This window comes from Ictidomys tridecemlineatus, chromosome 6 (genome assembly GCF_052094955.1).
Source record: "Ictidomys tridecemlineatus isolate mIctTri1 chromosome 6, mIctTri1.hap1, whole genome shotgun sequence".
Classification (NCBI taxonomy): domain Eukaryota; kingdom Metazoa; phylum Chordata; class Mammalia; order Rodentia; family Sciuridae; genus Ictidomys; species Ictidomys tridecemlineatus.
Window position 1 is genome coordinate 3,013,742 of NC_135482.1, and position 25,775 is coordinate 3,039,516.

At 54.0% G+C, this 25,775-nt stretch overlaps 2 protein-coding genes and 1 long non-coding RNA gene across 6 annotated transcripts in view; 1 reads left to right on the forward strand and 2 right to left on the reverse strand.

Annotated features, from left to right (window-relative positions):
* Positions 1 to 795, reverse strand: part of LOC110599092 (uncharacterized) — a 33,521-nt gene extending 32,726 nt beyond the window's left edge. Inside the window, exons 1-2 of the mRNA XM_078052448.1 lie at positions 562 to 795; positions 71 to 476 (exon numbers count right to left, since the gene is read on the reverse strand). Of these exons, the coding sequence (XP_077908574.1) occupies positions 71 to 476; positions 562 to 795 (640 nt within the window). The remainder of the gene's footprint in view (positions 1 to 70; positions 477 to 561) is intronic.
* Positions 433 to 17,408, forward strand: LOC120887223 (uncharacterized). 3 transcript variants are annotated; one of them, XR_013440122.1, is made up of 4 exons: positions 433 to 1,992; positions 11,967 to 12,242; positions 12,956 to 16,188; positions 16,858 to 17,408. XR_013440122.1 is itself a non-coding variant. In XM_078052526.1 (2 exons), the coding sequence occupies exons 1-2, from the start codon at positions 919 to 921 to the stop codon at positions 2,296 to 2,298; spliced, it is 1,221 nt and encodes a 406-aa protein (XP_077908652.1). In that variant the 5' UTR covers positions 433 to 918; the 3' UTR covers positions 2,299 to 3,819. The 3 variants fall into 3 exon arrangements, 1 of the variants encoding a protein (XP_077908652.1); XR_013440123.1 differs by having other exon boundaries at positions 16,861 to 17,408; XM_078052526.1 differs by lacking the exons at positions 11,967 to 12,242; positions 12,956 to 16,188; positions 16,858 to 17,408 and adding an exon at positions 2,152 to 3,819.
* Positions 3,807 to 25,729, reverse strand: LOC144378460 (uncharacterized). Of its 2 annotated transcripts, none has more exons than XR_013440137.1 (3): positions 25,591 to 25,729; positions 18,528 to 22,432; positions 3,807 to 5,547 (listed from the first exon to the last, which is right to left on the reverse strand). It is a non-coding gene; the product is annotated as an uncharacterized LOC144378460 (long non-coding RNA). The 2 variants fall into 2 exon arrangements; XR_013440138.1 differs by lacking the exon at positions 3,807 to 5,547 and adding an exon at positions 15,298 to 16,063.
* Between the last annotated feature and the right edge of the window lie 46 nt (positions 25,730 to 25,775).

A 25,775-nucleotide genomic window follows, 5' to 3' on the forward strand; every position in this document is an offset into this window, starting at 1 on the left:
AGCCCTCTGAGAAATCCCTTCGTTAATATTTAAATACTCACTAAGTAGCGAAAGTGAGAAATGCACTTACCGTCCTCCGGAGTCGCCCTGAACGGATCGTGCCCGCAGCGCACAGGTCGACAGTCCTGCCCTTGCCGGGCGACCGCGCCTGGCCGTAGCCAGCGCAGTGCTAACGTGCCCACGGCCGCAGAGGCTCTCGGCCGAGAGTCCCGGGTTCGTAATGCTTGCCTCCTTTCCGCGCTGAAACCTCGGACAGAGCGGTGCGGTTCCCGCAACTCTTGAGGGTGGAACGGCCCGGCCGCAAACACACGGCCAGGCCCCGCGCCGCTCCTTCCTCCGGCATCCTGGTATTCAGCGAGCGGCCGCACTAAGAGTGGCCCGCACGACCTGGTCACCGCGTCCGCGACCGGCGCCGCCGCCGGGGACCTTTGTCCCAGACGAAAATGAAAGCGCGCCGGCCCGGGAGCGCCCACGCCCTACCGCGGAGGGCCCGGCCGGCGCGCCCCGCGACTTTCTCCAAGTTCACGTGCATCCCGGGGCAGCTCGGCGGGCGCAGCGGACCCGGACTCGCAGAGCCTGGCCGTCGGGCGGACGCGGGTCAAGGCGGGCTCGGGGAGGACCAGCCCGTGGTGATGGCCCGGGCACAATGGGCGCCGCGGAGCGGGCGCGGGGACAGCGCGGGCCCGGTCGCCGCGCGGCCGCTCGTCTGGCGCTGCCCGGGCGCCGAATGCGGCGGCGGCTTGGCACAGACGCGCCGCGCGCCCGGTGCATGCTAATGGCCGGCGGCCGCGCCATGAATTATTCAGCAGCGGCGCGGAGAGGGCGAGCGCGGCGCGGAGGGCGGCCCTGGCCGTGCGTCCCCCGCCACTGCGAAGCGGCCGCGGCGACTTCCCAAACTTTCCCGGGTCCGCACCGAGGATGCGGCCCCCGCGGTGCCGCCGTCCCCGCCCGAGCGCGCCGGCCGCGCTTCCCCCGTTGCCGCCTATTTTATGTCTTTTGTCTCGGAGTTGGCACCTGTCCCAGAGAGCGCGTTTCCCTGCCCACCCCTTCGCCGCCGGATCGGGGCGGGGGAGGGGGTACGAGGGACCCGGGGAGGAGGGGACAGAGGAAGCAATGCGCCTGCGGGCACCTCAGCCCGAAGAGATCGCCCGGGGGTGGCTGCCGTGCCCGCACACCAGGGCACCCCTGCTCCGCGGGCAGGTCAGGGCTGCGGACGCGTCCGGAATACCAACGAGGCGCCTGCGGCCCCCGCAGTGCCCGCTGCGGGTGAGGAACGGGAGCCGCCCCTCCCGGGCTCCCCCCAACCTCGGACCAGCGCGCTCAGGCCCGGGCGGGAGGCAAGAGCAGCGGATTCGCCGCTCCGGCCCCGCGCCTCGCCCTGCAGCCCCGCGTGCGCGCCCCCGCGGGCACGCCGCCCCAGGCGCTGCGCGCCCCCGCCCCGCCCCGCCCGCCCGCCCTCGCCCGAGCAGGGGCGCCGCGCCGCGGGGACCCACTAGCCTTTCGCTTCGCGACCTGGGGCCCGCGCGACCGAGGCGGGTAGGCAGGCTCAAGCTCCCGGCCCGGCCCGCCCCCACCTCCCTGGCACCGAAGCGGCTGCCGGGGCGCGCTCGGCGGCTGCGCTCCAAGGCGCCGGCTGCCATGATTGCGGGCAGCGGGACGCGCGCGCACGCTCGGGCCCGGCTCCGGGACCCTCCGCGGACCGACAGTCGCGGCCTGCCCGCAGCCCTGTGCGCGCTGCGGGCAGCGCGAGGGTCTCCCGGCTTATTTCCGTGGGACCAGTGTGTATCGTGGAGCTCTAGACCAGGCACTAGGACAGTACTCGTGGCCGACAGTGGCAGTGGCTTTCCCCAGGGCAAGTCGCGCGCACGGGCGCCCAGCAGCCTCTTCCCGGACACCACCGGCCCCGCGGAGCAAGGGGCGCGGTACCCTTTGGGCTGTGGTGGAGCGGATCCGGCGAGCGGGAGTGGGAGGACAGCGCACTATGCCGGAGATGTAAGGGGGTCGCGCGAGGTGCCTGGCAAAGTTGGGGGGCGCTCACGGTGTCTGGGGAGGCATAGAATGGGCGGGGGCACAGTGCCCAGAGCCACTGCCCAGCTCGGAACTCGCCCTCTTCCTTCCCTGTGGAAACAACTTCCTGCTTCCCCGACTCAGGGCGCAGAAACTGCGGGGAGAAGTTCAAGGCCGCAGCTTTGCTCTCAGCCCGACGGCGACACTGCTGCCTCCAGGCCACACGGTTCTTTCCTGGGCTCCTTCAGGGGAAGGGGAACGCCTGGGCTCCATGGCCTGGACACTGGTTAGGATGTCAAGGAGTCTGCAGCGTCTTTCCCCGCCGGCTTTGCAGGGGCGTCCAAGCCGTCTGCAAACTGCAGAGGCGCAGGCCTGGGACTCTGGCCCTGGGGAACACCCGTCAGCACACGGTGGCTACACTCAGACCCCTTCCCCCTGCCTGGGTATGCTCTGGCTCAGAGCCACGCAGACCTAGCTCTTCCTGAACGCCAGCGATGGCCCCGTTGATGGCCAGGGCCTGAGAGAAACATGGCCTCGGGGCCCCATCCCACTCTCTGTGCCTGTCTCCCCCCTACTACCCCCCCTCTGGCCTTGGCATTCTAACCAGTGTCCCTTGACGTCACATCTCGCCATTTCTGTCAACCAATTGAAACTTGCCCGTTGTCATAAAAATATATATTTTTATGCCATTGGTAAATTCAAAAGTTCCTCGCATGCCCAGCTGCCCAGGAAACTCCACTCCACGTTGGATTGGATTGCCCAGGAGGGGAAAACTGGCCACTTGGTTAAGGCTGGGCTAGACAGCACTGTGAGGACCCGGGGCTGTCCAAGCCCGGTAGACCCCATGGCCTTGGCCTTGGCCTTGGATAGTGCTGGACACTACACACCCACATCATTACCACAACCCGTGACACAGAATGGGGGGGGGGGCGGGGATCCAGGATATGCTAAGAAATCTTCCCAGTTGCTTTCCTGGGAGTCTGGGGTATGGAATCTTACTTCTTTTAGCTTGCTTTTTCCCTATCAGAAAACTAGGGTTTCGAAAACAGAGCAGAAACATTTCCAGCCCACGTCTTCACTGGAATTTTTACCAACTTTCACTTTCCATGGCTGCCAGCAGCAGTAAAGATTCAGCCCAAGCAGGAGCCATTTCACTCTTTCCTGCAGAGGGTGCATTGTGGCCTCTGCAGGAAGAGCTGTGGGACCCAGGGCCAGGAGCCCTGGAGCCCTGTGTCCCTTTGTGCTCAGGAACACCAAGCCTCTGACAGAAGGACAGGGAGAATCAGTTTAGTCTAGCACCGTCCTTTATAAAGTCTTCACAGTCAGAGTTCCCAACCAGGAAGTGTGGGAAAAGAGCATAACATCCACCCAGGGTGACTGCACTGGCAGTCCCCAAAAGCCACTCGGATCCCTCTGTGAGCCCCCTTCTGCTCCACCCACACAGGGACAAGCTCAGCCACCAACTGCCATTACCAGCTTCTCCTGTGCCCCTCCTTACTGCACGGTTCAACCACTTCCAAAACATGAAAGACATCTTGAGGTTTAGTAAGTTTAGGAGCTCCTGTAGAACAAAATGCGTAGGGACAGGGCCGAGGGCAGGGATCATAACAGTATAACACCAGGCCCTTTTAATGCCGAATCTCACTTTTCTAACCTCATGAGCAAGCTCAGAACCACCAAACAAATGGGGATTCCGAACTAAATATATGATGACTTCAAATGTAAAACTCTTCTCAGGCACAAATTCTGAAGATGCTGCATACCTTTGAGATATAATTGTAAAGAAATAAAAGACTGTATCCAACAACCACACCATAATCTATTTATAATCACTTTTCCAAACACTATAAATATTACAACTAATGTGATATACGTTTTGTGATTAAAACATGAATTAAATAGTGGATTAAAACACTGAATTTTAAAAAGCCACAAAGAAAAAGAGATTATCTTCCATTACGCCACTTACAACTTTGTTCCATTGGCACAAATACAAAGTTGACAACGGTATCATTACTGAATGCAGTAGATGCCAGGATATTAGCTTTGTAATTTTCACCTGAAATCGTTGTATAATCACACCAGCTTACTCACCTTCTTTTTATTGGCCATTTTTTTTCTTGCTCTCACACAGTAATAAGTTAATTTAATGTATTTTCCCTCCTTCCAATTTTTATTTGATAAAACAAGAAATCAAGTGAGTCAGAAGAATATTCAAGAACACCCACTTTTTAAAAACTCTCCCGTACTTGGCAAGGATTTACACACAATTTGGTTGCAAATTCAGAAAACAAATTCTGCTTAATTCTAGGAAAATAATAACACTCAGGTAATTCCACTGGTATTATTCAGTTGGACGCTTTTTCCCCCCCTCACTACTTGCCATCACATATTATTCAAAGTAAAAAAATATTTTTAAAGTGAGCTCAAAGACTCAAAAAGGGAAGATGGAAAATTTACATTGCTGATGAGCATTATGCTGGACAATTTTCCTGGAAGAAAAACTTGGCTTGTCCCTTTAGGCCACAACCATGCCTGAGGTCAGATGTTTGAAAATAAGTCCTAGGAAGCCTGCCGCTGTACCAGGATGTTTACAGTATCAGCCTTATACAGTTATTTTTTCCTGATTTCTCCCAAGATCTGCCTAATGGGAATGCGGCCGGCAACTTCCTGCCATACCCTTGAGCCCTGGCTCTCTCGCCTTTGCCCTTGGCCGGCGGTCCAGCCTCAGAAGGCTGGGGGTGGGCTTCAGTTTCAATTCTCTTCTCTCCTCATAGCGACATTTAATAGTGTTAAGTTTCCAGGACCCGAGAAATCACGAGGACTTAGTAAGCAGATGCATTTAATCTAGTCAAAGCAAGCAGATGCATGTGAGTGAAACCCACTCGGGTTCTGATCCTTCAGTTTGCACGTCAAGAACTGTGGTGTGTCCAAAGCTGGCCGATAAACCTGGGATTGCAAATTTGCCGAAGTTAAGATGCCCCTTGGATCAGCCCTGACAAGGCGCCTTCAGAGTTGCTGCTAAGCAGCTTTGGTTATTCCGTAAAAAGGCAAACCAGGCTTCTGTTTTCTTTCTTTCGCCTTTGTCTCAGAGGAGTTTGCAGATTGGAGAGTCCATTTTAATACGCCTGGCTCAGGGTAACTTGTGCTGCTACTTTGTGAAGGCTTTACTCTCACTCACGCACAAAACCTATAGCATCCCTTTCCTTTGGGTAAATATGTATGGGTATATACATATTATCAGAAATAGGTAACCACACACAGGTATGATTTCTTACAGAGGAAGTTGAGGAAGGAGAGAACAAAAAACTCCTGATTTCCATAGAAGCTGCTGAGAGCTGATGTGGTCTAGACAGGGACAGGATCGAGCAAACTACCACAGAAGGGACTCTCCTCCTTCCAGACATAATGAAGGCTTTTCAGAATCTTTTGCTGCAGTCCCCCGTGTAGGTCACATTTGGTGCTGATTTACCACCAACAGTAACGCAGCCTGGCTGCGGGACAATGGCGTCCGAGGACACCATCTCCCCTTCTTCTTTCCTGAAATATAGAGAACACCCTGAAGCTGTCTGCAGCTGGCCATGCCAAGCAGCATGTCCTCTGCTCTCGGGGCTCCTGGGTGCTGATCCCATGCCATGCTGCTGGCTGGTTAGCAAGCTGCTAGGAGCCTGGCATCATGGACTTCAACCCACTTGGGAAGTTCACACGTTTGCTACCCACAAAGCGTCACCAGTGCCCCCAACTTGAAAAGAAGTCTAAAACCCCAAAGGCATTCTTAAGGGGTTAGTATTATTTCTCTAATAAAGGAAAGCGTAAAACCACAAGGAATCTATGATTAATGTGTGTTTAACCAAACGTAGATACATTAATGTATTGTTTGGAATAGACACACACCAGTAGGGAGAATTTGCTTTTGTATAGATGAGCAATGAAAATTAATATTTTCCCTTCCAAAGTAGTAACAGCACAAAAATATGATGGAGCAAATCTGATTATCTATGCATGCATCCTATGCCAAAACAAGATTCTTGGCTTTATATAAGAAGCAAGAGAAGGTACAGTACAAACTAAAATTAAAAAATAAATAAATAAAATCACTTTTCAAAGAGAAGTGGAATCGTTTTAGAATGATTCTATTCTAAAATGGAATCATCTTAAACTGGGAAAATATCATTTTTCTAAAGAATTGATTGTGTTAATTTTAGCATTTTATTAGCAACTTAACATATATTAGAATTTGGAGTTTTATAGTTTCTGGTAGGAGGTACCAATTTCCAAGAAAATGAAAGTACATCAGAAAATTTGGAAAGAATTTTACTCCCCCAAAATCCAAAGTCTTCCTTCCTTTTACAGCCAAGAAGCCCGATTTATTGGAAGTGTCTTTGCACTTTCTCCATCCTTTCCTGGGATCTTAAATTGTTATTACTTTAATGATCAAATGTTCTTTTGAATCACATTTAGAATTTAGCTGTGTAATTTTAAACTTTAAAAACTGTCTCAAATATTTATGTTTATGCTTCAAATTTTTAAATAATGCTGAAATGCTAATGAAAGTCAGTTGAAATTTCTTTTCCCCGTAGCTGAAATGAGAGAAGTTTACTAGTATTTCTTAGAGACAGAGTTCTTCAGTGGGCTGGTTAAATTAGAACCCTCTAGAATAAAGAAAAAAAAAGAGAGAAAAAAAGCTGATTTAAAACTCAAAATGGCTCATTGTTAAATTGCAAGGGATTGCAGGATTTTTTTTTTTTTTAAATCAAGACTTCACGGATTGCTTCTTTAAAAGGATTGCGACAGCACTTAGCTGCCCGCAGAAGGAACGCAGGCTGAACGTGGCATTTTGAGGAGAGGGGAGGGCTGTCAATTACAAATTGCTTGAAATGTGAACACACTGGTCATATTTATCGAAATGCTCTTATTGGATTCTTGTAAAATCCAGTATGATTTTGCACAACACAAAGGAGTAACTTCCTACAGAAAGACAGTTTCATTTTCCTATGTCTATGTATCCCAGTTTTTTAGATATGGTCACCTTCAAGGTTAAGGTCTGATTTTTCACATAGGCCCTTTCTATAAAAAGTACAAAAATATTTTAACGACATTTACCACTGCAAGAAAAGATACTATTTAATGCTTCCAAAGGAAGATACCAAAGAAGAAAACGGATGCTTTCGTTTTGTTTCTGGCTATTTATAGAGCAACTCTTGGTCTAATTCCTAATTTCAAAAGCACTCGAAGTTCATTTTCTCTTTCCAAAAGAAGTAGTAATGCAAGCTATCAGACAAGAATACATACTGGCCTTGGAAACAAACATCTATATAATTTTTACATGATAAATGCAGAATTTTAAATTGTATTTCAAAATAACCAGAGACACGAGATATTTTCAGTCCTGAGCTTGGTTTTCAATGAGAGGCAGAGGCAGGGATTTTTAGTTTGAAGCAGAAGTTTGCACTTTTGCTAATACCTTACTCATTAACCAGCTTCAGCGCCCTCATACTCTGAACATGCTGCAAGCTTTTGCCCCACAGTGTGCCTCGCCCTTGACCTTGTGTCTCAGAGGAGGCACTGGACGAAGGTACTGCCGGCGCCCTCCCACCCTCCCAAAATCTCTCTAAAATTGGAAGTCTACCGCACATAGAGCACTGGGAATTTATAGCAGGACTCGGAGGCTCACTGGGAAACCTCTCGAGCTGGGAAAAAGCTTGTCAATGCACACCTGGCCCTACAGATTCGGAAAAATTAACCAGCTGTAGCCAAAAACCAAAACACTCAACCACCCGAACACAGTCTGCAAGAAACACAGAGTTCTTTGACGTGACAAGAAGAATTATAAATAAAATAGCTCCAAGGCAGACAAGCTGAATGAGCCTTTTAAGACAGCCTGTTGGTGCCTCAAACTTTAATACTTAGAGCACTAAAATTTCACTCCACGAGGAGAGTATCCTGGAATATGCACTTGTGTGAGTGCACAAATATGTGTGTGTGTGTGTGTGCGCGCACACACAGACAGGAACACATGCATGTGGAACAATTAAAGTTCGGCTGCCCCTGTAGCCTAGGGGCTGATCTGAGGTCTTGCTGGAGGGCACCTGGCCCAGGTGAAGGGCAGGCCCTTGCCTGAGTCCTCTGGTTTCACCCTGTCTCCTTACACACGTGCCAATACCCAATGGCAGCGGAAACACAAGCTGTTGTAGATGACAAGGACAGATCTCAGACACAGAGAAGCCTTCCCTGAAATTAAAAAAAAAAAAAAAAAAAAAAAAAAAAAGTGTGTGTTGTGAATGGGAGCTGAGTAGTTAAGCTCTCTGGAGACTGAAGGAGCCCAGTCCCCCTGGGGAGGGGGGAGGGCCAAAGGGTTGACTTTAGCTGTGACCAGGCTGGGATTGGGCCCCGAAGGCTACACAGGGAATGCGGACTGGAAGGCAGGCTGGGTCCCTAAGAGCACAGGGTTTTCAGACATATATCCCAGGAGGGTCTTCAAACTCCAGTCCCCCAAATTGGAGCCATCTTGTTATCAGGCTCAAAGTCTTCAGGGGGCTGGGATGTTCTCCATCTTGCCCTGATTTCTTGCCTTGCTTAGAACGCACACTTCTTAGAGGTTATGCAGAGAACTTTGACCCAGCTAAAGTCAACACCAACATCCTGGCCACTTAGTTAAGTGCCAGTACCAAGGAAATCACTAAACATTTTAGCCATAAAACACCGTATCATGGTAAAGGGTCTTTCCCAAGATAGAAACGACAGCACCTCATGGGTATACAGCAAGCACTTCATAATTTTCACAGCGTGCTCGCACCCCATTTCACATGACTCCCACAACTTGTGAGGCAGGCAGAATGAGAACTGTCATAGTTTTTCAAAGACTGGGGAAACTGAGGCCCAGGAAGTGGAACAGTGACACAGCTTGACACTGCACAGAACTGGGACGCCACTGCATGCACACAAGTGCTTTGTTATTTTTTGGAATTTTTTTTTAAAAGAAAACATCACCATCCACACCTTCCCACTCCTCACACATAGGCTTGTTTTATAGGTAAGAGCATTTCCAGGAAAAACAGAGCCCCTTTGAAACCTTGGCCCCAGAACTGCCCTGACCTAGTCCAGCTTTGGCAACCCGGGCCTGAGCCCTGCAGCCAGTGTTGGTCCTCTGAGTCTCCCACCATTCTCTGCCAGGTTCATCCTGCCCACCCCCTCAAAACCACCCTGGGATGGATAGACTGGGGTGCAAAATCACAGACACAAGCTCCCCACCGAGCCCGCAAGAGTTCTTGTCACAAAGCTGCCTGGCCTGGGCTGCAGGATCCGAATATGTGCCATCCACTGCCTTGGTGTGCCAGGGGCCAGTGCCCTGCAACTGCAACCTCCTGGTCAAGCAACCAGGGGGTTCTGGACCCCACCTGAGCCCCACCCTGGCTCTGTGACTCTGGTAGGCACCTGCCCCACAGCCTCAGTGTAAAGGGCCAGCCTCAGCAGACGGTGAGCCTGGTGGGGAAAGTCAAGGTCTCAGGTCAGGTCACCAAGGGCAGCTGGTGACTGGCCCCTTGAGCCAGCTTTCTCCTTCAGAGGTCCGGGCATGGACCTCAGCATCCCACAGAGGCAAACTCACACTAGTAGATGGAATAATCACCCTCGGGAAAGAGAAAGACGAGGTAGAAATGAGGGAAGACCGACAAAAAGGAGCGGGTTATCTGGGAAGCTGTCTAGGGAAACGGGAATCACGAGGCTCACCTCCGTGGACGCCCCTTCCACAGGCACAGATTTGCACAACACACAGGCAAAGTCACCAATGCCCTTGCCTCGCCCTGCTCCTGGTACAAGGCAGGATTCTCACCCAGTGCCACCCTCACAAGGCAGGCCCCAGCAGCTCAGGAACACCGAGCTTTCTTGAAACCAAATTCTGCCCCACGATCAACAAGCTCAGAAACAAGTTCTCATTTCAAAGTCTTCCTGGCAAAGCCTAAGCTGTAGTCAAATCTGGAAACAAAAGTTCCGACTAAGGGAGACTAAGGCCAGAGGGCTATTGCCCAGCGCTGCCAAGGCCTGGGGACCACTCAGTCTTCAAAGGCCAGGGCTTCCAGGAGTCCTTTTCTGGTTTCTCTTTTGCATCTAATTACGAGAGAAAAGGTGCGTTTAAAACAACAGAAACCATTTTCTTAAATCACAAGGAACTAAGTCTCAAAAGCGTCTTGGAATAAAAATTACAACACTGAGGGGAAACAAAGACTCAGGACACCGGTAAGGAATGCCACTGCACTCGCATCCCGAGCTGGAAAGGTGGGGCGATGTGGAGGAAGAAAGGGGGCTGTGGCCGTGCAGAAGGGCCTGGGGGTGCTCTTTCCCTCCTGGGGGATTCTGCATTTTCTTTCATGAAGCAACTGTCAGAGCCTTCCAAGTAGGAAGAGGAGCAGAAAACGAAAACCGACGACGGAGGACCTCTCTACATCCCGCTGAGGCCCCTGAGAGCGTTCCGGGGCCTGGGACCCAGGAACGATGTCGCCTGGACCCTCCCTCCAGGTGGCAGGCACCCAGGTGGCCGCGGGAGCCAGCCGGGGGGAGGGCAGCGGCTAGCCCGCCAGTGGGGAACACGCCGGGCGGCAGCAGCGCCCCGCAGGAGGCCTCGACGCGCCTCCTCCAGGCAGCCCACAAGCTGCAGCGAGGGCCGCGGACTGCATCCGCACGGGCCAGGTACGAGTAGGCACCGGGTCCGAGTCCGCATCCGCAAATGCCGTGCCTGCGACTTTCGGGGTCCGACCGAGGCCTGGAGTGTGGCCTGGGTGCACTTGGGGCTGGGAGTGGGTCCAGACCGCGTCCGAGCAGGGGTCCCGGCCCGCGCTGGCAGGAGTCAGCTCCAGGCGCGGCCAGGTCGGGCGCCTGGGGTTCTGGGGTCCGGGATGGAGTCAGGAGCCAGCGCCAGGGCCAGGCGGGAGCGGCTCTGAGGTCCGCGTCCAGGTCCGCGTCCAGGTCCAGGTCCAGGTCCGGGTCCGGGTCCGCGTCTGGACTGGGGTCCGAGGTCCGGTGTCTGTCGCATTTAAGCCAGCGTCTTTCTTCCCCGAAGGCCCGAGTAGGGTCCAGGTCCCAGTCCAAGGTGAGGTCCAGTCCAAGTCCGCGGTCCAGGCCTGCGTGAGTGCCGGAGCCCACGTCGCTGCGCAGATGCAGACGCAGGCCCCGGACCGCGCCCCGGCGGCGGTGGCACGCGCCCCAATTAGCCGCGGGCCGGGTGGCGGGGCGGTCCCATTGAGGGCGAACAAAGGGCGCGACCCCGGGGTCAGGAGTCGCGGGCCGGCGGCCGCCGCTTTGTTCCCGCCTGTTTGCTCTGCCGAAGCAGAGCGCAGTATATTGACTAAAGCGGATTAGAGGGTCGCGCCCTGGCGGCTGGCGACCAGCGGACCTCCCAGGGGCGGCCGGCCAGGCGCGTGCAGGCCCCTTCCCCGCGCAGCCGCGCCTAACCCGCCCCCAGGGAAACTGAGGCTCGGCCACGCGCCCCCCGCTGAGACGTGCGCGGCCAGCTCTGGGTCCTGCAGGCACCGGGCAGACCCCGTGTCTCACTGGCGGTCCACGTGCAGACGTCACCAGAAGCCCCCACTGAGCCTTTGAAGCCAACGGGGACGTTGTATCAATTCCTGGGCCCTGAATTTTAGAAAAGTCCTCCCTTTCCAGTCCTGCACGTCCAGGGCAGGACGTTCGTATTACAGGGAAGCAAATCGCACTTGCCTGAGGACTCAGAAATGTTTAGTTGGAAACATGCACAAATTTTCCGAAATCACAAAACCCTGCAGCATTATAGTTTAAAAAATAAAATCCCCACCTCTTAACACAAGCATGCACCCCAGACATAAATAGCAGGTGACTTAAGGCATGCAAAGAAATGTTTTGAGATATAAATGCGTTTGAAAGTATGACTAAAGGAAATAATGATGTTCTTTTTCTTTTCTTTCTTTCTTTTTTTTTTTTTTTTTAAGGCAAATGATAAGCATGAAAAGCCACCGAGATTTCCAACCAAAACTGGTTTACCATCTGACATTCTGAATCTGGGATCTTTATCCTTCTTCAGTAATGCACTTGCAGCATCCGCAGAAGAGGTTTTAAATACCAAGCAAGAGAGGCCAGAAGCACAGGCACTGACCAAATGTCCAAGAAGGAGATGGTCTTCTTTCCTCATGCTGCCAGTTTAAGGGACAAAAACCACTTCTTAAGTCCACACGAAATCTTGAGCTCTTTATGCCCTGGTTGTGTGAGTAAGTATATATGTTTGATTAGGGACTCCATCATATTTGATTAGTAAGCTATCTTTTTTAAAGGAACAAATTTTTTATAAAAGACCAAAGAGTATTTACATACTATGAGTATTTGTTGGCCTAACGAATATTTCTGCTACCTGCCTTCTTTGCCCAACAACCAAAGGAAAACATGCCTTTAGTCTGGATTTCTATTACAAGCCTTTAAAAATGATTTTTTTCTGGTTTATAAAAATAGCACATATTTAAGGAACGCACAGGAAAGTCTAGTATACTAGCCATTTAAGAACAAAGTATAAAGAGATATTTTAGATACAGATAATTTAAGAAGTAAGTAGAAAATATGGATCAAGTATAAAATACACAGAAAAAAAGAAAATTCATCTCTGTGAATTTATTCACCTCTGTGATATTATTCATCCAAAAATAATGTCTGTGTGTCTCCTTTTCAACTAGCGCTCAGGCTTACAATGACAAGGTTTATATACAGACTCACTCTTAAGGAAATGTTGTTATCCTTACTTACTGTGACTTTACAAATTCTTTGTCAACACCATTTTAAGGGTGACACAATGTGTCATTACTTCGTTCCAAGGTAATTTATTGCCCTGTCTCCTACTATTTCATATTTCATTTCTTGCTAGTATTTCTTTTTTTTAAATATTTTCATTAGTTATTAATGTACCTTTATTGATTTGTTTGTTTACATGCAGTGCTGAGAATCGAACCCAGTGCCTCACACACACAAGGCAAGCTCTCTACCACTGAGCTACAACCCCAGCCCTCTGGCTAGTATTCCTGTCCTATAACTAACACTGCAAATCGTGAGCCTGCCTGGAAATTTGTCTGTAACATGGCTTACTAATGAATCTCGAATGATCTGTTGTTAAAACTTGGAGGCTGCTGCCCAGCCATTCTAAGGGGGTGAGGCTGACCCTGCAGATCTCGTTTATCCTACCAGCAAGGAACTTGGCGATTCTGGAATTCCCTTCGCCTCACAGTCACTCCAGAAAGCAATGAGGAAATCTGCTGGTCTCACCTCCAGGGGCCTGGTTCTATGACACCTTCACCTGACCAGCCTGTGGGCCCAGCTGGGGCACATGCCTGGCGGTGAGAAGGCATTTGGGGATTGTGCCCTGACACTTAAGTTCTAGCACATTCCTGCCTCCCAAAGTGCTTGCACTAAGCCCACTGCTCAGCAGGTCTCTGTCAGGCCCAAGCTGGCACGTTGGAAGCATCATCTCAACAGTACTGACCAGACATTGCCCGTCTAAGAAGTGGTCTGCAGGATCTAGACCAAGTGTCCTTCCTCCCTGGGGAACTGAGCTTCAGTGCTGCCTTCTGCCACCTCCCTGTGCTGCAGGCTTCCTGTGTTTTCTGGCTGGCTGGCCTGCCTGTCCTTCCGTCTCCTGCCCCGGGAAGACCTCGCTTGTTCATCTCTGAGTCTCCCTCACAGCGCCCATTCCTGCCTGGATCCTGCTCTCAGCCTTGGCTCTGCCATGGGTCTGTGCTGGTAGTAGTTCTGGCCTGTCCCAGCTAGACTTCCAAAACTGCAGGGGCCAGAGGCTGGTGCCAGGGATCCTGAGGCCTTGTCCCTGACCCCCCAGGGCCTGAGCTGGCACCTGGAAGAGGCAGCCTTCTGTTGAGCAGAAGGGCAGAGGAACCAGCAAGAACGAGCAGAGAAGTTCAACGGTGTCACTTGATAGATAGCTGCAGGGACCAGGGAGAAGGGAACATGAAAATGTGGCCAGAGAGGTCTCTGCGTGGGGGGAAGAACAGTCTCCCCCTCATATGCATTTCCTGTATTTTCCAAATTTTCTGCACTGAGCAGAATTAGAAAAGGACTATATGACTGATATGTCCATGATATGTCAAATAGTTATAATTCATACTTAAGAATGAAATTAACTGTTAATATTTGTGAATTTAACATAAATAGCAATCATGTATATTGCCAGAAGAGTCGTTGGAACCAGAGTGGCAGTTCCCGTGTCTCTAGCCCTTTCCCCTGCACAAAGACACCTTCAAATAGAAAACAAAACTGGGCAGCTCTACCATGTCAGCCCTGGCTGCTGCGCCCACGTTCCCTGCAGCAGCCCTTGACAGTGAGCAGGGCTGGACACTGTGCTCGTTTTAAACCGGGTAGGCCCAATGTGGAGGAGTGAAGAGCACTTGGGTTCCCCAGAGGCACTTCTAGGCTGCTTTCCCAGGGGATCGGTGGGCTTCCTATCCACCCCAAGCACTTCCCACAATGCCTGTGGCCAGGGGAACTGCAGGAGCAAACATTGTTTTGGGTAATGGTATTTGCATGGGTCTCTATATCATTTGAGGTGCCTGAGCCAGCTTGTGGGTCATGCTGGGAAGTGTCCTGGTTGAGAGTGACAGTGTCTCAGCCAGGTGAGACTCTTTTCCACACCATTACGTTAGAGCCGAATGCCACACTCCTCCTTGGAAGGAAAAAGCGTTCACAGGATGAGGACTCAGCGCATGTCTGGGATGCATCCACCCAGGACTCACGGCTGCAGGGAGATGCCTGCTCTTTCCTCTGTCTGTTGAGACAGGGCCATTGCTGTCCCCTGGATAACAGCCGGGAGGCCAATCTCCAAACTGACGTATTTGATATTAAGTATCTTCCTTTAAAAACTGGGTTAAAAGGCAAATCAGCGTGCTGTTTTCTACTCAAAAAGGCAATTTCTAAATTTGGGTTTTAAAAAAAAATGTACTCCAGCTTGAAAAGCCCAAGGCTCTCAGAGGCAAGTAAGATACACCACTCTGTGCTAAAACCATCTTAGCTGCTTAGAATAAATCAGAACAAGACGATGTGCGCCGAGCACACGTCTCCCATCCCTGCTCTCTGAAGGCAGAGTGGGCCGAGCTGCTGCAGGCAGACCCCTCCTGTCCCAGGAGCCCACTGCCCCACACCAGAGCCCCAGCATGGTAAAGGTCAGGCTCCAGGGTCCCATGTACCGGACAGACAAGGCTTTCCCCACACCAAAGGCAGTTCCGGTGCTAGATGCGGATCCAATTATAAAATAAATAATCACAAAATACAATCAACAGGTAAGGTGACCAAATTGGACACATTTATTTCTTCCAAGAGAAACGTCGGGCACTTGGAATTTTTAAGCTGTAGGTAGATGGGCACATTTTCAAAAGACCCCTGATTGTACTTCCCCTCCTCACACTGGGCACTAGAAAACATCTCTGCTTTCTAAAACAAAAACACATGCCACGTTAACTCAGCAAAGAAAAACCAATGTGCAGAATCTTCGCAGAGATGATTTTTAAATTAAAAAGAGAGAGAAACTGTTAGCTGTGATTTATACCTTTTGGGGGGGAAATTACCTTCCGCGAGTGTCAATAATTTAACTGTCAAATCACAACAAAACGCTACTTCAGCCTCCGAGGCTCTGGGACAGCAGCGTGGAAGGCAGAATTTAATGGTAACTACGAAATACAAACGCTGAGGCTGGTACAGCAAAGGCCGCTTTCAGGGACTCTCCAGACAGGGCGGGGTCTTCACTAATGTGTTTTATCTCCTCCATCTATCTACACACAGGATTAAAATATTTATATCGGCCTGCTCACTTGAAGACACACAGTCACCGACCGCTTCAGGGCCACTCCTTCGTTTCCCAGTGTCAGCTGCTCGGTGCTTCTAGAAACGTGGTCTCTGGACGTTGCACACTTTCAAATGCTGGTGAGACCTGAGAGCAGGGAGCCTGGCACACTGGGTTCTCTAACGAATACGAAGTCCCTCCTCGGCCACAGCCACAGGGACGCTGGCCAGCCACGGGGATCAGGATGGAGCCGGCTGAAGCCTGTTTCCCAAGAGCGGCCAGTGAAACCACGGAGGCCTGACCCAGTTTAAGGCAGCAGCGTACCTCTGGCCAGGATGGCTGCTGGAAACCAGAGCCTGGCAAGGAGGCACCAGCCTGGCTGCCAGGTAGGCGGTGGGCAGCAGGGGGTTAACGTGGGGAGCGGGGTGGGTGCTGCAAACAAAAGCCACAGGCAGGGGCACGGGGCTGCAGGGCCCGGCCCAACAGGCACAGACACAGGGGCTCTGTCTCCCTGCCCGCTGCCCTGGCACTGTGACTAACCACCCCACTATTGTGAGCCTGAAGCCAGCCCTTTGTATCATCCGCTGGCGTCTGGGAGCACAGTTGAAGAACCCTTTCCACCAGTTCCCCCTTGCTCTGGAAACCTACAGCCCGACACCCATGCTTTGGGCTCCCAAGGACGCGGGGGGCTTGGTGAACCAATAGAAGAGTCCTTTCCTGGCCAAGAGGGACGCTAGCAAAAAAAAAAAAAAAAAAAAAAAAGCATAAAACCAGTCTTCACCACTCTGGGAGGAAGGACATGGGGACACAGGACCCTGCTAACCCTGCAGTGTCTGAAGCAGTCATGTGTGGCATCTGAGCCCTTAACATGTGGAGGATCAGAAGCGGGACACCTAAGTAGAATATGCTTAGGGTTTTCAAGACTTAGTGTGAAAAGTGTTGGCTAGCTCATTGGCTCATCGACTAGTTATTTGGGATATACAGACGTGTATTTTTTAGAGTAAATGAATTTTGTTATTAAGTGACTCTCACCTCTTTATTGTTACCTTCTAAAGCAGTTGCTGGAACACATGAGATCACAGATGTAGCTGTTTGCAGCTTGTTGAGTTGCCCTGGATGCTGCTGGGCGAGCGCGTGGGTGCAGGGGCTACGGACCGCCTGGAAGCCTGCTCTTTCTTAGGGGGCAATAGCTCCCCACATTCCGACCCTCACACACTGCCCTGACCCAGCCTTGCACATGTGTGCCTCTTGAATTGGAACTTGCACATTCAGATGTCTGGGAATCCATTGTGAAACACGCATGTGTGCACATGAGGACACACACACACACACACGCAGGGGGCCAGGCCCTGGCTTCTCTCCACAGCAGGCACCGATATCCCTGTGGGGCTAGCCTCTGGGGAAGCCCAGTTCACAGGGAACCCAAGACCTCTCAGGGCCAGACACTGGACCCTTGGCCCTGGGACAGTCTGAACTAGCCAGGATCAGAGCTGACCTTCATGGGCCAGGGCACCTCTGCCTTCCCAGGCCCTTCCTCCATAAATATTAAAAATCATATTTAATGACTGTATTGGATTACAGAACAATATGACCTAGGCTGAACTCATTATTATAAATTCACTATTTTTTTACTCATTTTTCCTTCTGATTATAGAAGAAATTAAAATTAAAACATTTCATGGGCCCTCAGGTCCCTGGTGGCACATGGACCTGGGCCATTCCCCAAGTTCCCACACCTGCATCTCCCGGGGCCTCTCCCCGGGCCTCTCCCTGGGCCGGGTGCGGCCTCCTCTGCGTTGGCGCTGGCCTGCTATTGGCCCTGCTCACCCTCCCCTTCACCCTCAGTCCTGCTCTAATGCACAGAGCGCCAGGCCCCACTCGATGCCAGAAAACAGCCCACGTAATTTTTAAAGCACAAGAACAGGCCATGAGAGAGGCCCAGGGTCCTGCTGTGACTGAGGGCCCAGGTCGGTATGAGCTGTGCTGAGGTCCCCAGCCACCACCTCCAACCCCCGTAGAGGAGCCCAGCAAGCAGACGCGGTGGACAACATGGGCAGCAACTGGCAGTGAGCGCGCAGCCTGTGATGCGCTGAGCCCATGAGGCGCTGGGCAGTGACCCCATCCCGAGCCGTGCCACGGGAGCTGCAGGTCCCAGTTTCTGGAGGGATCCTGAGGGGGTATGGCTTTCCAGAATCTCCCAGAAAAGACATCAGGCCCCAGCCATTGGCTGCCCATGGTGCCCCGGCTGGGCCTGGGCCTAAGCCCTGCTCGGGAAGGACCAGCCGGTACAGGAGACGGTTAAAATTCTGCATCCTTTTTGCATCCGCCTCCAGAGGAAGCTCTGCTTTTTTTTCCCCCAAGCAGGAGGAGGGGGAAAAGCTGAGAGCAGCAATTTGCAGGCCTTGGGATGTTTTTCTCCTTGACAGACCCAGCCCCGCCTGCCTCCCTGGGCCCTTCCTCCGCTGCTGTGCGGCTGGACCTGCGGCCACAGCTCCATGTCTGCTGCTCCTGCTGGGGCCGAGCTCATGCATCCCCCCCACGGAGCCCAGGCCAGGCCCGGCGGCAGGAGGCCGGCTGGGGCAGGCAGGCGGGCAAGGCTGCCTGGCACTGCCCTCCTTTGTGCCTGCCTCCTCCGCCAGCCTGCCCTCCCCCCACGAGGCCTGCTTCCCGCACCCTGCCTGCTGCCCACCAAGCACCCACCCTGTGCCCACCGGGGTGCCCTCACCTTCTGGGCCCCTGGCCCCCGGCCTCGGGTCCTGCTCATGCCCGGGGCGCCCGGCCACGTCCTCCACGGCTCTGCCGCTCGCCCCACCCTGCTGCCCGCGCTCGGAGGCGAGCCTGGCACGGTGCCAGGCTGCCTGGGAGCCCAGCCCGGGCAGGGCGAACTTTCCGGCGAGGGTGTGCATGGGGGACTGCGGGGGCGAGGCTGGTGCCAGGGGAGGGAGCGGGCCCCAGGTGCCCGGCGGCCGCCCCCCCAGCCCCCAGCCGGCCTGTGGGGGCCCCGCCTCCCCGTCTCCCGAGTCCCATAAAGGCGCAGACAACACGAGCGGTTCAGTCAAAACAGTCATGTGCAGGAGCCGGCAAACAAACAAAAGCCCTTATTTATTTATTTAGTTCACACACCCAGATAAGGAGGCGCCTTTTGTGCACATAATTTCACACACATCAGAAAGGAGGAGATGCGGATGCTCCCCATAGCCCCCGTGCCCCGGACAGCCGGCCTGGCCTCATGAATAATCGTGTGGCCCAGCCTGGGCATTTCCATATTTAAATTGGGCAGCAGCGTATGATTAATTAAGAAGGAAAAGGCAAAAAGGAAGAAAGCAGTGGGGGTGGGGCGCTGGACACTCTGGCCAGTGCGACATGCCAAGGTGCCTGCTGCAACTTAACTCCTCCAGTGCCGGGCCCAAGGCGGCGGCGGTGGCACAGCTCAGGGGGACGCTGACCGACGGTGCCCTCTGCGGGCTCCAGCCTTGGGTGCATGCCCTGGCCCACCCTCCCATATCAAAGGCTACCCCAGCTCCAAATGCTGCTCTTGGAAAATTCTCTCATTTTCTTATTCAGAGCAGCTCCCCACGCCCAGGCCAAAATGTGTGCTGTGGCCCAAACCCCTGCAGCGCGACACTTCCAGCTGCTGAGCCTCCGCCTTTGCCATGCGCACCTGCCCTCTGTGAGCAAGCTGCAGGTCCCCTCCTCCTATGGCCATCTCACGGCCCCTCTGTCCTGAGAGCAGCAGGCCTGTCCTGCCAGTGTGGCAGGAAGAGCTGTCGCCTGTCTGGAGAGAACCAACGGCTACTTACTGGATAAGTGAGAGAGGAAAGGCCGTGTCCCTGGAGGGAGCAGGCGGTTCCATGCAGCCCTGGGCTTGGAGTCCAGCCACCACCAAGGTCCAGCCCTGTCCTTGCCAGGGTGCAGCCTCGGGCAAGTTTTCTAGGCTCTCTGGGCCTCAGTTGACCCACCTATAAACAGGAAGGGCAGTGGTGCTCACGGTCCTGCCTCATGGTGTTGGGGAGCAAGAGCAGCTCCTGGCTGGACAGAGCCTGTCCGAGGTCCTAGATCCTTTGCCTGGTGATGGGCAGAAGTGGGGACCAGTCGGGCTTCTGACTGGAAGCTCCCCAGCCCCAGAACAAGTCCAGATTGACCCAGGACGTCGGGCCCTGCACCTGGTGAGGCCCAAGGACAGTGGTCGGCAGTTTGTGTAGAAATCAGCCTGAATCTTTGTGGCCATGCTGGGGTGGGGAGGTGTCCATCTTCCCTTGGGCATGTGCAGTGCTGTGTGGGAGGGGAGGGCTCTGGGCAGGGTCTGTTGCCAGCAAGGGCCTCCCAGGGTTCTCTGGGGTCTTGTAACATCTCATCCCCATTTTGCAGATGGGAAAACCTAAGTACAGAGAGGTCAGCAATATGCCAAAGAGCACCCCAGGTGGTGGCATCAGGATTTGAGCTCAGAATGGCCCAGCTCCACATGCAGGAGCTTTCAACCACCACACTGTGCACTGCCTGGCCCCTGTCTAGGTGTGACTTCATGTTAGAGAAAGATTCTTTCCAGAGGGGCCGCTAAGCGCTCTAACAACAGACCATCCAGCCTCCCCCCAGACTGCCCCACAGATCCGGAGTGTGCGGTGCACCTGCAGGGTGCAGGACACAGGGGCAAGGTGGAAGGTCAGAGCAGAAGAGCTCTCCAGTAGCTGTGTGTCTTTGGGAAAATGAATACCCCTTTCTGAGGCTGTTTCTCCAGCTTGACAACCTCAGATGTAATTCCAGGCACTTCTCAGCTGCCCATCAGTGAGTGCATAGGCCTGTGCCCCAGGACTCTCGGGGACCATTGACATCTCGGCACCTCTGCCCTCCTGCTCATGGGACAGTCCCAGGCACACCTACTTTTCTGCCAACCACAAGGTTTCACGGGTTCTCTGTAGAAGCCAGTCTCCTCCTTGGACAAGCTGCGGCTCCTCTGAGAGCTTCAGCTTTTGATCTGAAAGATGAGAAACTAATCTTATAGGCCACGGGGTCTGGGGAGGAGGAGAAGGAGGCCCAGGCCAGCAGCACCAAACATGCAGAGGTCCTGCCCAGGCAGCCGCTCCCTCCTCCCTCCCTTCTCCTGTCACTGAGCCGGGGTAGTCTTCAAGCGGGGGCCCCTCCAGGTGGAGACCCTCCACCCCAGGTGGGAAAGGAGGGTGGGCATCTGTTGGAGGACCCTGGGCCTGGCCTGTGAGCAGGGCTGAGGTCTCCATTTCCCTCACCCTTCAGGGGGTGACCTCATAACCACGTGGATCCTGAAAAGCACAAGACCTTTCCCAGCTGTGGCCAGAAGATGAGTGAGAAGCTGCGGGGGGCCGAAAGCCGACAAATGCAGGCGGCACCGAACCAGGAGAAGCAGGGCAACGGATCCCACCTGGAACCTCGGGAGGGAGCGGGCCCTGCTGGCCCCTTGATCTGAGCTCAGAGAGACGGCGTCAGACTCTGACCTCCCTAACTAACAAGCAATTAACAAACACACTCTCAGAGCTCGAGGTGCAGCTCAGTGATATAGCGCACACTTAGCATCAAAAAAGGCCCGCGCTCCATCCCCAGCACCATATTGAAAAAGAAAAGGAGAAATTTGCGTCGTTCAAGCTGGTACATCAACAGCAGGTTGCCATGGCAGCCCAGGACTCCAGTGGGCCTTCCCTCCTCCCAACATGCCCAGATGCCTCAGCAGGGGGAGCAGGGTGCACGGACACAGCCCTGCACACAGCCCCTGGGCATGGGTGGCACTGGGGGAGGCCTGGAGTCTATGTGGGGCCAGCACACCTCATCCCTGTCCTGAGGGGCCTTTGCAGGTGGGCAGACCCCTCCACAGAGTTCTCACCCCCTTGCCCACGTCCTTGTCCTCTTCATTTACTGAGGGCAGCCTGTGAGTGGGCACCATGCCAAGTGCTATCTCATTCCGGCGCCAGCCTGACAGGCTTGGTGGTCCAGGCAGCCCATCTTGCTACCCATGGACTCTCAAGTCCTGTCTATGGTCTGGCAGGACAAACGGCTAATCTGCATAGTGATCACTCACATGTCCTCCTTACAGAATCTCCTGTGGTCCACATGGAGGTCCCTGGGCCAGGGCTGCTGCTCGGGGAGCCCAGGTCCTCATCCACAAAGAGGCCGGTTACAGATGCCAGGGCTGCAGCCCTAGAACTGCGTAAGAGGGTCAAGACCCAAGTCCTTGGGCAAAATGGGATTTCACTGACAAGTCTAGGAAACTTCTGGAACTAAAAGTTCTCCCATACCCAGAAGGAGCAGCACCAAAGCAGGGTTTTTCTCCCTTAGGAAACAAATGCGCACACTTGTCCTTCCAGTGCTGCTTCTAGAAGGGAAAACTGAAGATGCTCGGGAGGACTCTGCACGTGTAATGAGGGGTTGGTTGAGGAAACCCTCCAGGGGGAACGCGAGCAGGGGTTGGAGTCAATTGGGGAACAGGATCTTCCGAGGAAAGCAAAGGTCTGTGCTCAACAGTCAGAGAACTAGCAGAAGGCCAACCACACACAACAAGACGCTCAGCCGCTGACGTTGAAACACTATCACTATGTGCTCCTGGTCACTGCCGAGGTTCCCAGGGCTGGCCCAGCGTGGTTTCAGAGGTGATTGACAGATGGTTTTCTAAAAAAAAAAAAAAAAGAAGAAGAAGAAAGAAAAAGAAAAGGAAAAACGGAAAGAAAGATGGTTTTCTTTTTTTGTGAGGATTCAGAATGTTCCGGGTTACACGGGGCCTCCGCGATGGAACCACAAGCAGGAGAAGACCATCAGGGCTCCTCCCAGGAGCCATGAGGACGCACGCAGGTCTCCCTGGCCTCAGCACTTGGCTTGAACAGGTGCAGGGGGCAGGCTGGCTTTTCACCTACGCTGCCACCCTGGGCCCCAGGCCGAGGAGGGCCTGAGCGCAGCTCACTGCTGCCTGCCATCATCTCGACCTGCTTGTCGTTTTTGAACAAGGCCACACATTTTCATCTTACACTGGGCCCTGCAAAGTCTGCAGGCAGCCTGGGGAGGCTGCAGGCCTCCGTGCCTGGGTCTTGCTCTTCAGTCTCCTGGATGCAGTGGCCCACTTTTTGCAGTACCTTTGTTTGTCACTTCAGTGATCCCTTTTCTTCTCATATTTTATCCGGGTTTTCAGATATTGGCAGCCGGAGGGGTTTAAACCCAGAAAACCAAAGCACATGTCTGCTGTCCCCAAGGACAGAGGCCGGCTTGTTAGGAGATAGGTGGGGTCACCCACATGGCCTTGGCATTGCTGAATGGGCGGTGGGCAGAAAGGGGAGACAGGGCTCTGGTTTTCTAAAAGCAAGCATCCATCACTAGCAATTCTTTTCCTGAAGACTGAAATCAGTACCTCACCAAGTTCTCAGGACATTCTTACAATATTATGGTTTCCCCAGCAAAACCATATGCCTCAGACACAGAGCCACTGCCTGGGGACCTGTCTCCCTTCCGGTCCTCCCAGTTAAGGCTCATGGATACCTGGGAGGTTTCACCTACAATTTCTGCAACAATACTGTCAGAGAGGTAAGGAGCTGCCAGTCTCTGGTGGCATTCAACAGACTGTCCCAGCTGCTTTCATTACAGGGGACACTCAGCAGCTTCTCACGGCGGGCAAGGGCTGTAGGCACAGGGGAGGGGCTCAGAGAGGCTGCTAGGAAAAGAACGTAAACATGAGAAGGAAAAGGAAAGCAAACGAGAGTTGACTTGAGATGCAAGAGAGAAATTCCTGAGCTGCCCCAGAGACAGGTGACCTGTGACAGGAGCCAGAAGCCTGGGCCACTGGTCCCCAGGAACATAGCAGTCACTAATGACTCCTGAAGACCTGCTGTGTGAGTCAGAACTATTAAGACCATTTAAAAAAATTTATAGTTGTAGATGGACAGAATGCCTTTCTTTTATTTGTTTATTTTTATGTGGTGCTGAGGATCAAACCCAGTGCCTCACATGTGCTAGGCAAGCACTCCAACCCTGAGCTATAGCCCTAGCCCCTATTAAGCCCATTTTATAGGCGAGGAAACTGAGGCTCAGAGAGGTGAGGTGATACTTGATATGGGGCAGGCCCATCTCTCTGCAGCCACCCCTTGGGGCTCACCATCTGGGACCCCAAACAGCTTCAAGTTCAGGCTCATTTTCTGCATCCTGTCTTTCCTTCCTTACACACTGATCCCTGTAGGCACTGCCTCAGTGGACATGGAAGCTACTCGAGAGGATTTGGGGCTCATCTTAACTTCAAATCTCCTGAAATAAATCAATCTGGCCTCTGAGAAGCAAGCATGGGTTGCCTGACAGTCAGCTTCCCTGTGGCACTGGGTGATGAAGAACACCCTCTCCCTCTGGCGCCCCAGATGCCTGGGGCTTTCTTCTCTAGGCCTTGGCTGGGGCTGGGGTCACTAGGAAGCCTGCTTTGAACATTAGCCACCTCCCCCATACACAGGGCTTGCAACCTGGGGGCAGGGGCAGGGCCAATCCAAGCATGTGTTTCCTCGTCCTGCAGAGCTTTCAGATTTGGGCCATCCCATGTACAAATCTGGATATCCTTTTGAAGTTGGTGCTCTGGCAGCCCAAGGGCTCTGCCCTCTCGGAGCTGCATGGCCTTCCCTTAGGGCAGGCCCATGGCCCCCTTCCCCTGCAGGCTCCCCTTGAGCCCCCTGGCTTCTCCCTGTCTGAGAACTTACAGGAGAATCTGGGGCACTGTGAGTGACCCACTGGGACCCCAGGGCCAGGTACCTTTACTCTTGCGTGGGAGCTCCCCGACAGGTCCTGCAGCTTCTCACCAAGGACGCTGGAGTCCCAGAAAGCCAAGATTACTGATGGCCTCTGGGAGGCTGGGGACCGGGTCAACAACCAGGTGGACTTCAAGGGGTTACAGGCCCTGGTTAAACTCAGAGGCTCCCTGGGCTACAGGCCTGGGGCAGGAACAGAGATCTAGGAGCTTTTAGGGGTTTGCCACTGCTCACAGTGGGGTGCCTTTCTATCCATGGGTGCCCCCCAGGGACCATGCCACTCCCAGGGGCAGGCATCTTGTCTCAGCAAGCTGAGGAAGATGGGTGAAACGAAGCCAGCTGGAGGGTGGGCTGGGTCTGGGCAGGTTGGCAGGGGCTGGAGGGAGACAGCAGTGCCCCACACCTTTCCCCAGGGCCAGACCCTGCAGGCAGGGGCTCTTTCTTCTCCCAGTCCCTGTGCACAGCTGCTGTGTGTGCCCAGCACCCACCATGGCCATTTGGCATTGTGGCTGCCCCAAGCAGAGCAGACAGAATGCTGGCAGCCCCAGGCTCTACTATCAGGGTCGCCCAGGGTAGGGCAGGGTGTCACCAGGCTGTGGGGGCAGAGCAGGCGCAATGTTCACCAGGGCCCGGGTTCCTGTTGCAACGTGAGGAGGCAGCTGGACGGCCAGTTCATGGAGGGGCCTCACCCCAGGCAGGCCCTGGCTGTTCGCGCAGTGTCTGGCAGCCGGGCCAGGGCGGGTTAACACCTGGGCGCTTGTGGCACCCGTGCCCACTCCTTCCTCCCTGCAGCCAAAGCAGGGCCATGTGCAGGAAAGCAGCGAGAGGCCTCCGGCGTGATCTTTCCCCTTTAAGAGCCCTGGCGGCGCACCCGCGCCTGCCCTGCCGCGGGGAGGAAAATGTCGGGAGGAGTCCCTGCCCCATCCGCAGCCTTTGTTCGCTAAGGCCGGGGGCGCCCACGGCGGGGCTGCGCGCCCCGCGTCCCCAAGCGCCCCCGGGACGCCCCCTCCCGCTGCCGCCGCGGCCCAGCCGGCGAGGGCCAGGGCGAGCGCTTACCAGGTGGTCCCGGAGGCCCCGCGGCGCGGGCGCTCGCGGTCAAGTTCAGGTCCGGCCCCGCAGACCGTCCCGGGTCCGGCGCGCAGCCCCAGCGGAGTGCAGACGCGGTCGCCGCCGCGGCCGGCCGGGGCGCTGCTGTCACCCTGGCCTAGCCACCCCAACTTTGTGCACAGTCGCCGAGCTGG